Source organism: Ylistrum balloti, unplaced genomic scaffold (genome assembly GCF_031769215.1).
Source record: "Ylistrum balloti isolate Yb309-2 unplaced genomic scaffold, AGI_CSIRO_Ybal_v1 Utg369928, whole genome shotgun sequence".
NCBI classification, from domain to species: Eukaryota; Metazoa; Mollusca; class Bivalvia; order Pectinida; family Pectinidae; genus Ylistrum; species Ylistrum balloti.
The window spans coordinates 373,808-387,249 of record NW_026782042.1 but is presented as its reverse complement, the minus strand read 5'-3'; the positions used below and the strand labels follow the sequence as shown (position 1 = coordinate 387,249).

At 37.3% G+C, this 13,442-nt stretch overlaps 1 protein-coding gene across 1 annotated transcript; it reads left to right on the top strand.

Moving 5' to 3' along the window:
* The first annotated feature begins 2,053 nt into the window (after positions 1-2,053).
* Positions 2,054-3,760, top strand: LOC132547042 (probable N-acetylgalactosaminyltransferase 8). Its single transcript, XM_060210791.1, has one exon. It carries the CDS (start codon positions 2,054-2,056, stop codon positions 3,758-3,760), a length of 1,707 nt encoding a protein of 568 aa, XP_060066774.1.
* Positions 3,761-13,442: the final 9,682 nt, after the last annotated feature.

Sequence of the window (13,442 nt, the reverse complement as noted above, 5' to 3'; positions counted from 1 at the left end):
ATATATATGATTTTTCGTTCAATTGATCGAGTTAATACTTGATGTGTACCATCATTACTGAAATTCCTATATACAGTGCAAAGAGTAAAATAAATAGGGAGGACAGCAACCACATCGGACTGTCTATAGAAAGGTAAAGGTTAGTGTATAATTACAGGTATAACTCCTATATTACTACAGAAAATGGATATGACAGGATCCAGTGCACTTGTAGCGTGCAGCTCATCAATACAGGACATATGGTATAGTACAATTATAGCTAGGTGTAACATGTAGAAACATACTCATTTACCAGGTGTGTGACCCTCGTTATAACCATCAAGTATCTCACAAGGAAATTGGTCGTGATATTTGTACAAACAAATATTAAATGAATGGTGTTTTCCTAGATAATGTTACACACCTTCATCCATCCCAGTAGATAGACACAGTGTATAGTAACTGTCGATAGCAAAAGAAAAACAACTTGATGTACAAAACAAATCAATATTATAAAAACATATTAATTGCACTTACAACGCAGCGGTCATTGTACTTCCTGTTGGAGGTGTGGTTCCAACTAATCAGAAAGGAAGGTGCATGTGTCACCGATTAGATTAATATCGAGATTAAACAACACTAACACCTGTGGATTATCTTAAACAGCAAAATCGATCATGTAGACATTACATTATAAGGCCAGACGAAACATGTTATTTGTTTCCTGTTACACGTAGGAAAACTTTAAGGTTGGTAGTCACTACGCTGTATTTTAAGCATGGCGATTTCAATGCCCAATTTGTGATTTTATCACTTCTAGAAATAAACATGTCAATTTGAAGTGTTTTAATGATTGAAGCACGATCTACAGATTCGATGTTCTAATACCTATTCCCAATTTCACAAATGGCTAAACAACTGACAACATAGGGTTTGGAAATAAGTAGGTTCATAAGACTAAGAAGTAGTTTAATAGCCCCGTAATTATCTCACATTTACATATTCTGTTTCCCTGTAAAATATATATCATACACATCACGTGATTTCGTTATTATAAAATCTTATTATGCTTTTGGGTACATGACTTGACTGAATCAACATAGCCACGTCGATAAAGATACTTTGCACCAGATATATAAACATTATGTGCCAACAGACTGGAAGTAATAGACAAAGCCATCCCTCAATGCTGCCAATATGATTACGAGAAACAAAGGACGGTGAATGATCATTATCATTTGTTTGGTTCATTTGTGTCGTTCTAATCCAGCCCCCATAAAACTGCTGAACCGTTGTATTACTTAACAGATATAAGCGTCAGACATCATGAAAGTAGATATTTCTTTCATATCCCGTCATGTTGTATAGGGTTTGTTCATGTCAGATAGCAATAGACTTTTTTACACAGCGTTTCACGTGCACGGCCTAATCTGCATTCAGGGGGAAACAACTCTTACGGCATCTTATGCTTGTTTACATTGATCTGACATCCGTCTACGTCATGCCATATAATACACACGCAAATAAAGAGCTTTATAATCTGGTAGGTTTTAAATACAGAATTGGTAACATTACACATACGAGTAGAAACTCAAGAAAACTCTTGTATTTTATATGTAGGTCTCTTTCGTCAGATGATTGGGAAGGCCCATACGCCATGTAATGGAGGACATTGGGGATACGGTTGTACATATACAGTACAGTCATTACTTATAAAACTACCTGTTTCACCTTTGGTCTACCCGAAAGTTGTCTTACTAGTGATGTAGTCGTGACATCTTTGATTGATGGCTGCGGTTTAGTGTACGGGAGCTGGTATTAGCCATTTGTGTTTGTCAGTGTAAGACATTACGAATGGATCTCACGTTTTGTAGCAGTTTCTCTTCTCAGTGTTGTTAAAGATTATATCCTTTCTTAAGAACGAAATCCGTTTGAATACGCGTATCAATGTTTTCATTTTACATGGTACGTAAGCCGAAATGTGAAATTTGATGATCTTCAAATTATTCTTGCCGATCTCCCATAGAACTCAACATTTCTCAGTTGAATCACTGCCTTCTTACGGTAAACAGCAATGTTGACAGTTTCTGCGAGATCATTTTCGAGGAAATGGCGACTACTCGGCGTGGTGTTAGTGATTTTCTGCAGTTTGTTATTATTTTGGATCATTAATACTTCTAAACCTTATCAACTTGTTGGTGAACAGACTGTCCAAAGATTTTCTCAGAATGAAAGTTCACGGAAAAGTTATTCAGAAATAATTAGAGAATTTAATATCTCCTTATATAAAGACACAGATCCGAACCGTTTCCATCTTAATGTGAACAAGACACATATGACGCCTGTGAATCGTGAGGTTCCAGACCCACGGCCTCCTCAGTGTGCATTAATTGAGTATGACATTAAGTCACTTCCGCTAGCATCCATCGTAATACCGCTTCATAACGAACCGTGGTCAACGTTCGAACGAATGATCAACAGTATCCTGAACCGTTCTCCGTTGACGCTCCTAAAAGAAATCATAGTCATCGACGACATGAGTACGCTTGACTATTTAGGGGAACCATTGGAAAAGTATGCTGAACAAATTAGCGTCCTGACAATACACAGATCGTTTGAAAGACTTGGCACGATGAAGTCAAGAGTTCTTGGGACGCAGCTTGCAAAAGGCGATGTTGTGGTGTTTTTAGATTCCCATGTCGAGGTAAATACTGGATGGCTAGAACCAATATTGTACGAAATAAACCAAAATTATACGACAATAGTCCAACCTTCTATTGACGTAATAGATCCCGAAACGTTCGAATACAAACCATTCTTCAGAAATGATAAAAGAGGACATTTTCGATGGAGTATGGCGTTTGAATTTGTTCCGTTAACCCCACAACAACAAACACAGGTGGCAGCTGAACCAACCAAAACATTCAACACTCCTGCTATTGTTGGTTGTGCATTTGCAGCTAACCGGAAATATTTTCTAGATATCGGTGGACTTGACACAGGCATGCGGATATGGGGTGGAGAAGATGTTGAGCTATCCGTGAGAGTATGGCTTTGTGGTGGCAGAATGAAAATATCACCATGTTCACATGTTGCTCACATTTTTAAAACTGATCATCCCTTCAAAATGAAATATCCCGACCTTGTATACAATAACAAAAGAACTGCGGAAATGTGGCTTGGGAATTACAGAAAGTATTTTTACTACTTCAATGCTGGGTACGCAAAACCACCATCAATATTCGAAAAGTTCAAAGACATGAATGATATAAAAAGGAGGTTTAAATGCAAAGACTTTGGTTGGTTGTTGAAGCATGTTTACCCTGAACTGGAGATTCCACCGGAAGGAAGTGACTATTTCGGGAATTTGCGTAACTTAGGTTCCGGTTACTGTTTCGGTCCTGCAGATTCTCTCACCGTAGGCTCGTATCCTATCATTGCAATTGGGGACTGTTTCTTCTACCATAAAGTCCGGAACTTTGCTTTGCTTGGAAATGGCAGCATGATGGTGGACGGGAAGTGTGTTAATATCAAACAGAACTTCCTTATTGTGTCTCCTTGCTCATCAACCGGAAGTGGTAAGTGGGGCTTTAAAAGGAAACAACTAGTTTATACAAAATTCTATCATTCAAAATGTGTCGTGCAGGTGGCCAAGAAGATGGGATCGATAGAGCAAGAAGTCGCAATGCCCATGCCATGTAACAGTTCCAACCGAGCAATGGAATGGAAGATTACTACAAAACTCTACAAGGTTAAGGTGTCTGGTAGATTATTTACGTAATTTTCGCTAACACACAAAGATGTTTATGTGTTTATCCCCACCTATATATGTTAATAAGAATCAAAAGACACCATCACGCACACTACCGAAAGCATACTTACAACTTGTGTCAGTCTTGTATCAAAAACAAAATTGTATATTACATAAATTACATAACCTCTTAATGAGGAAGTTTTGACAGCCGGTAAGGGGGATGAACAATCGACTTTCAGATAACCAATTACCTACTGTAAATCAAATTATACTTGTAGTTCGTGGTCACTTTCAACTTATTTTTCAGACTGGCAGATCAAGCATAGCTCCATGTTTTTTACCGGTAGTTAGCAGTATATTATCGTTTTTCAAAACAAAGCCTGCGGTCAATGTCACATTTATTGAATTTTATACCCAAGGATCGAACGACGGGGGCATATTGTTTTTGTGCTATCTGTTGGTTTGTTTATTTGTCAGCTTTATCCTTGCACATAATTAATGCACCGTAAGAGGTAGTGCTTTCATATTTGGCCTGTGTGTTCCTTGCGACAAGACTACATACTTTTGACCATGTGATTTTGACATTGACATTTGATCTAATTTGATAAAAAAAATAACATTGGCCATAACTAATTAACTAAATCTGCCAAATCAATACCACAATACACTTTCAATGTCCAACTTCAGAATGTTGCAATCAGGGGCATAGTGTTTCATAAACACATACTGTTTAAGCGAGAGGTAGCACTAATTTTAGTATATTTCGATTTCTACCCCAGCGGCTTCCAATGAAATTTCTCTGTACCAAATTTAGCCCGTTTCATTTATCCATGAATTTGAAAAGTTTAACAGCGACACTGGCATATGAAGAATCGTAAGAACACACTTCGTGACGCTTTACAAATAGCTGACGCCCAGTTTGAAGCGAGGTGTGAGGCGACCGTATAACTCATTTGATATGTTGTTCTTCCGCGTAGCTGCCGGAGATGTTTATTTCTATATTTACATTTTGCTCTGTAGTCACCCATTATGTCTATATTAATCTGGACTGCATTCACAGTATTGTAGATGCAGTTCAAAGAGTGCGCATTAATATTTTTTTCTGTGGTAGGCTAAATACAAATAGTATCGAATACCTGAATGATCAAGGATTTCAGGCTAGACACATCATGTTCATGAGCTCCCATAAATCTGAAAGTTCGCTTCGGTCCTATAACCGCACAGTTTCGATAACACAGAAAAAATCACTCAGTGCATCGTTGTCTACCCTGACACTTCCAGTTACCGATCACACAGCGAGAGTTTCGCGATCCCCAGTTACCGATCACGCAGCGACAGTTTCGAGATCCCCACAAGCAGTTTCCTCACAAACCGTAGCATGTGTTTCATCGGAGTCCCTTTCTGCAAGCATTAATCCTCTTCCTTTAAACTCACTCAGACAAAACATGAATGTAAATGTCCAAACCAGTACGGCTACACCAAGTTTCTTTGCCGGCTCATCATTTTCAGGCTGTTCGTTTACTTTTAACTCGAAGTGACGACGCCGCCATTTTTTCTGAATGAATGGACCGGCACGGTAGGCCTACGGTTAACACCTGCGTAGTGAAATTTTAATTCTCTGAATTTAAGTACTGATATTAAATAGTAATTGTTGAAAGTGTTAAACATATTCATTTCGTCAGCTAATAAAGTTTCAAACTTTATTGTTTTATCAATCTGTCATTATTTTACTGTTGTTTTTCCACGCACTATTTTTGTCGTCGTCAAAATGGCTGTTCCATCAACATCGCAACACTAACGATTGAGCGGGAAATTTGAATTTCAATTATTTCTAAAAATAAAAAAAAAAATGGCAAAAGTGTAAATATAACGGACGTCATGATTATTTATCTGGCACCCAGATTGACAATAAATGCAATCTGACAGACGTTCAATGGTTAAATAATTTCTAAAACGTATTGGCAAAATCATTTTGTTGTCTTGTATTTTTTTAAGATGTGTCATATAATCGTATTTTATCGAGTAATACTGTTTTATCATTCTCTAATTTTAAATGTCTATATATTTTAACTTAATCCGTTAGACATATACAATTTCCTGTTACTTTAGACTTAAATTTGTTCACAATATTGAAATCAAAGCATTGAATCTTGATTTGGTCGGTTTCATGGTTTGATAAATTGAGTAGCTCTGAGATAAATTCAACGTGAAAAGCTCGAAGGTCATTAAATGTCTCTCAGGAACAACTCAATGCATCATCCCCTGAAATCGACCAAAGCAACATTCAATGCTTAAGTTAACGAAATTTCTGTGTTTATCTGACTGTCCTGCCTCTTTGTGAGGCCTATTCTGCTCCATGAGTGTCTTCAGTTTTAGCTTCGATTGTTGTATTCTGGAGCTGCCATTGGCTCAAGTGGAAAAATCACAACATAACCTCAAAAAATAGCTTACTGTTTTCAGCCTAATTTTGTCTTGGATCAAGGATACCATAACACCATTCGAGATATAGGGTGTGATATATCTTCAGTCTGATATGAAGGGTTATCCAGTTTAATCAGGTCAGAACATCATTCGAGATATAGGGTGTAATATGTATTCAGTCTGATATGAAGGGTTATCCAGTGCAATCAGGTCAGAACATCATTCGAGATATAGGGTGTGATATATATATATTCAATATTTTCCATGCCGAGTGTTCATTTCCAGAATCTTATATAACGGCAGGTTTTGTAATATCTGTTGTTTGTCGATAAAGTACACAATTATTGACATACTATATGCTAGTGGTCAAGTAACATTGTCTAATTCACACCAGTTTATCCAGATATATATAACTATCATCACTTGACCAGGTCATGTGTACCCTATCTCTGATCTCAGTTGTATTATCGATACTGTTGACGATTGCTTTCCTTTGTTGTGTGACGGCGGTCACTTGTCACTTCATTATTGTCATCATCATCAACCTCATCATCACACGTGTCCATCTATAGAGTAAGTGAGGACGGAATAAAAATGATATATTATCTATTCAATTCTACGGTAAAAATAAAAAGGGTCTTGGAGCTTTTGCTAATCTTTTGTATTAAGCGCAGGTTAAGCCCATTGCTTTGAGAAAAAAAATGAAAATTTAACGTCAATATCAATTTTAATATTACTGAATGAAACAAATAAAATAAAGTCTATTCTACACCATGAAAAAGGTTCCGTTATCGTTGGATGACTGCTATAAGGCAGTGCTTGACGTATCCCATTGGAGCCCGCTATATTTGTAATGTAAAGTCATTGTCATCCCAGAACAACACTCCTCTGCAATTTGTAAGGTTAAATGGTTAAAAGCAATAGGCGGTGACAATTTCAATCCATTATGTTGCACCTGGATGTATTTATTTCAAAACAGAAGTATTATTGGAAGCTCTGAGGCGAATTATGCATCCTTTATCTGATTTCACAATTCATGTATATATCTGCCTATAATCATTACACATTACCGACATTTATGTTATTCTTAACAATGGTGATCTCCCCAGAGAAAAACAGAGTCGTGTTCGGTTGCTATATCTGGAATGATCACGCGAGTAATTTAATTGTCTTTGGATCCTACATGATAACTATTTACGCGTCAAAGTTTCTTTCATCCCGGTGTATTAGTGTATTGGCAATAGCTGTCCTGTCACGTTTACTCCGGATATAGTCTCGTGCTGGTTTCAAGACGGATTGATGCTTGCACCATTCATATTCCGAGGATTCTTGGAAATGAAAGGCAGAAAAATGTCTATTATAGAGTAAGTGAATAAAAATGTAACATTACCTGACCAAGATTTACACGATGTGTGTCGTGACTGAAGCAGAAGACGCTTACTCTTTCGGACCACCTGGACTTATTCTCTTCGTGCTTTTTCAGGAGTCTTTGTGTAAATATTTAATTGTTCATATTTTACCCTAGTTTTATTGAATTTGAGTTAGAATTATGATTATATTGACATGTTGGTTTTTCATTTCTATTTTACTGTATGACGCCATGCAGAAATTTTATTTTCGTCATCCCATGTCTTTAAATAGATTGATGTCATAAGCAAAAGCATAAATAAAGACAGAGAAATCTGTATTTTTTGTTTGTAGTATATCATTAATTTCCCAGAAGAGGTTAAGAAAGAGATTGGTAAATTGTATGCAACAGAATAGACAAAACTTTCAGAGGTCTATACGGCCACTTCTGCTGCGAAATCGGAAATATCAGTAGTGAATTGATTGATAAGAAATATTCAAAACTTAAGAAGATTGTACACTGAGCCACAAGAAAAAAGTAAAATATCCAAATCTATTTGGAATTATATCAATACTTTTCATCTTTATGCGATCAGTTACAAGTTCTACATCAAAAGTCTATTCGGCAAACCTCGGCTGATTCTCGTACCTCTTTATAGACGTAGTTAGGAAATCAGCCGAGATGTGCCGAGTGATCAAATACATACGTACATTTGTACCTCGTTCTGTCAGAAGACGTTTGTGCTATAGCAGTTTCAAATAAAGAACAGTCATATTGGCTATTTCTGGTATGGAGAATTCAATCTTGCTAATCAGTTATTGTATCTCCCCTATAGTGATCCCACAAGCCGAAATAAAGACCGTCTCCCTTTTCTGGTTTGGAAACATTTCTTTGCAAAGACCAGTGAATTACAATAGTACGTATTTATACAGCCTAGATAAAAAAAATCCCGATTTTCACTAACAATCTCTACCAGAGTTGTCGTTCGTCAACTGTCACAATACACCACAGTAAATATCTCACGGACTGACGATAGATAGCATTGTGGTCAGGGTCAAAGTTAGACGTCAGGCAAAAATATGGCGGCATCCCTTACATCACCAACGAAGGAAAACCTTATAGACTGTTTTGTACGTGATCGATCAGTGTAAATAATTACATGCTTTTGGGGAGGAAGTGTATCAATATTGTAACCAAATTACCATCAATTATCATCATTATCTTCACAATATTTGACAACGTATCTCTACAACACATCGGTAGCAGAAAAACGGAAGTACGTAATGTGAACATGCCGATCGGCTTACTTACCATTTTTCTTTTGCGATATTATCCATAAGGTGTAGAAAAACCGTTACCATTTCCAAGATGAACATCTTTATTTAGATTTTGAAAAATATTGAAATAATTTCATATTGAACTAAACATGATGCGTTCTTCAAGAATCCTGATATGACGTGAGCCGTATACAGAGGTAGTACATTGGGCAACACAATGCACTCTGGGAGAGATTTGTTTAGTCAGTAGAATGGGTCGTGTTTCAGGCGTATGTTTTTGTCTATGTGTCCGAACACTCTCACTTATTTTATTTACGGTTGCTCTTTAAATGTTGTCAAACTATCACATAAATTAGATTCTTGCAATTTAAGATACTGTTTGGTTCCACCATTTTTCTAATTTTCCAAAATGAGATATTTCCCTACGTGTATATAATTGCATGTCCCACACCTCTTGTCTATGCACGTGACTGACAGCACATCGCCAGGTACCATAGAGTATATCAAAGGATATAGTTTCACTCCACCAACGATCTAGTCACGTCTAAATACTAAGTATCTACTCCAGTTCGCCATGGAACTCCTTAACACATCAAAATACCTCATCAGACCCCTATCCTGGTCATTGTCCTGATCCACCAGTTCACCATGAAACTCCTTAACACATCAAAATACCTCATCAGACCCCTATCCTGGTCATTGTCCTGATCCACCAGTTCACCATGAAACTCCTTAACACATCACAATACCTCATCAGACCCCTATCCTGGTCATTGTCCTGATCCACCAGTTCACCATGGAACTCCTTAACACATCAAAATACCTCATCATAAATCCCACCATGGAACTCCTTAACACATCAAAATACCTCATCATACATCCCACCATGGAACTCCTTAACACATTAAAATACCTCATCATACATCCCACCATGGAACTCCTTAACACATCAAAATACCTCATCAGACATCCTGGGCATTGTCCTGATCCACCAGTTCGCCATGGAACTCCTTAACACATCAAAATACCCCATCAGACATCCTGGGCATTGTCCTGATCCACCAGTTCACCATGGAACTCCTTAACACATCAAAATACCTCATCAGACCCCTATCCTGGTCATTGTCCTGATCCACCAGTTCACCATGGAACTCCTTAACACATCAAAATACCTGATCAGACATTCTGGTCATTGTCCTGATCCACCAGTTCACCATGGAACTCCTTAACACATCAAAATACCTCATCAGACCCCTATCCTGGTCATTGTCCTGATCCACCAGTTCACCATGGAACTCCTTAACACATCAAAATACCTCATCAGACATTCTGGTCAGTCCTGATCCACCAGTTCACCATGGAACTCCTTAACACATCAAAATACCTCATCAGACATTCTGGTCATTGTCCTGATCCATCAGTTCACCATGGAACTCCTTAACACATCAAAATACCTCATCAGACCCTAATCCTGGTCATTGTCCTGATCAACCAGTTCACCATGGAACTCCTTAACACATCAAAATACCTCATCATAAATCCCACCATGGAACTCCTTAACACATCAAAATACCTCATCATACATCCCACCATGGAACTCCTTAACACATCAAAATACCTCATCAGACCCTAATCCTGGTCATTGTCCTGATCAACCAGTTCACCATGGAACTCCTTAATACATCAACATCCCTCATCAGACATTCTGGTCAGTCCTGATCCACCAGTTAACCATGAAACTCCTTAACATATCAAAATACCTCCTCAGACTTCCTGGTCATTGTCCTGATCCACCAGTTCACCACGGAACTCCTTAACACATCAAAATACCTCATCAGACATCCTGGTCATGGTTCTGATCCACCAGTTCACCATGGACTAAAGCTTGGTATACAGCTTTATAAGTCCTCACTGGACATAACGCATGTTGAAGATTGCCTGGAAATGTCCAGTTTATAGGTATTGGCCGTAGGTAACGCTACACATTCGCTCCTATTGTTACAGAACGAAAGCATGTTTCTCCCGTGTATTCTTCACGCAGGTATCTACATCCGGCGGAAGTAGTCACTGCGCGCGAAATATATATATGGGCACGTGATTGTTTATTACAATGTCGACAGCTGACATATAGATATTTGGAAGTTGTATCAAGATCTTATTATAATGTACTTGTATCCTTTTTAACGATATAAAATCAGATGTGTTGTATTAATATGGATGATGACCTGGCTGTACTTTGAGAGCATCACATTTGATGTACCCAGATATACACGATGACTGTTGTCGATCAGACAGAACCATTTACATATTCATTAACATACTGGTATTCCGATATTGTTTTCATTTAAAGCACTTATTTCCATAAAGAACAAAAATCGCATCAGAAATGAACGGATATTTTATATATTTCATTGATTATTACTTCTGTACCAAATGATATTATTTGTTCAGTTGATAAACATTTACACATGTCTCTATATATTATCGATCGTTTAAGCCAGACAGTGGTTATCAATGTTGTGAACCTGGATGAATATCAAATTTCATAGATAAGACACATTATGAAACAATGAACAATGATCAATGGGTCTCCTTTTATGAGGTCGTATCGAGGCCTCGTTATCCTTTACAGGTCATAACCGTACATTGTCTGGTCATGTCAGAGAGGACGTAGTTCTCTGCTAGGAATTACTAGATCTTTCATTCTAGATAATGTGTACGTCAGACATGTCTTCATGATAACATATCGTACAGCTTTAATGAAGTAAAGGAATGCTTAGCTCAATCATAATTAAACTTAGTCTATATATCTGATGAGAGCTGAATATAAATACTGGATATGACTAGAGTGCATACACAGGACTGCATTTCACATCGAACAGCCATTTTGTGTGAGCTGAAAATGGGGACATCAGATCAATTTTAATCTCTTCAATGCAGCATTTAAGCCAGCGATTCTGCAGGGTACCTTACATACCATCAGGCGCCGTTTACGATATGCAGCAAAATATAACAGGCACTTTCCTCGCTCCAATATGATTATTTATTTTATGTGCACGTCGATAGTCTTCTATCTTTTTTATCTATAATTATGTCCTTGCTATCTGTAGCTTCTCTCCTTGCTCGTACCCAAACTTTGCTTCCTTAGTAATGTGTTGAATGACACCGTTCATTTCATAACAGAACTTACTGAAATGGAACAAAAACAAACGCACCATTATCTTGTGTCATTTAACTGAACAGTCATATTGCAGGGACGTTGGTATAACCTGTAATATGATAGCAAAAATTGCGAATTAACAATATCTGGCCTGCGAGCTGTCTGGCCAATGTAAGGAGATGATCATCTTCCTTTCAAATCCACTTCCATTGTCCACTATGTCTGTCATTGACAGTTGGTTAAGACAAGTACATAATCATTCCAGGAAAGTTTATGATAAATCCCAATATCGGAACACATGGAAAATATGCAGATCAATTGCACCAGCAAACAGCGGAATTTGAAAATGTTAAAAAGTGTTTCAAGAAAGCGGCCATATCGGATTTTGGAATTACTCAGAAAATAACAACGCTTAAACAGGACAATTTCAGGATCATTTAAGACAATTTTCAGTTGAATTTCCACCGGTGGAACTTGAGAAGAAGTTTAAGATGTAAAACGTTTACACATGGCGCACAAGGACAGCCTATACACGATGGCGGATCATCTTGATCTTTGGGCCAAATAACCTAAACATGAGCACAATGATGAACTGTCAATGTTTTATATATATGCTAAAATATCATTCGTGTCGAATTAGAACACGTGTAAAATACATGCAATATTTCTGTGAATAGTATACTGACCAAAGTGTCAGGCAAAGGTGATTCGTTCTATGAATGCCCGATTTTATTGTCATTGATTATAAAACTATCAATCACCTATTGATCTGATTATATTCGAGTCTTACATACAATATAAAACCATTAGACAATAAATAGATTAGATAAAGACTCTGTTCACTCTTCGTTCAGATATACGTTCTATGCTAAACACGTTTCACATTGCTAATTCGACGATATAACCAAAGTTGTCATATTTAGTAGCAACACTCGACAAACTCGCCTCTATCTAAATGACTCGGTCCTTGATTCACTTACGTAATATATCATCTATAAGAAAACTATACCTATTATTTCTTGTATTTGTACAGCTGTTGTCAATTTCTACCGTTGAACAGGTCCAGGGTGTTATTTAACAGGATAGTATTTCTGTTTGAGGAGAGGAGAGTTGGTTGATAGGAAAGTTGTAATCATATACTAGACGAACGCATTACTCCAGAACAACATATGTTCACTAATCACAATATATCGGCTTTTAAAACATTACTTTTTTGTTATTGAACTTAAAGCAAATGCGGGTATGCATTAACCTTTCACATATTTAGGTATTCATTAAAAAAATGTCCGTTTCTTCAGATAAAAGTCAACATCGGTGAAATTTTAATCAGATATTTTCATCTTTGTTTGATCTCATTAAAAGTGATTTGTGTTTTGTTGGCATTAATATAAAACCCACACCCTCCCGTTTAATCATGATGCGAGTTTCAGTCCTTGAAATCAAGTCGACAGCTGTGCTATGTTTATCAGATCAGACAGCATGGATGATGCTGGTCCCATGTAA

Coding starts and splice junctions, on each gene's coding strand:
- LOC132547042 (XM_060210791.1), top strand. CDS start 2,054: ATGTTGACAGTTTCTGCGAGATCATTTTCGAGGAAATGGCGACTACTC.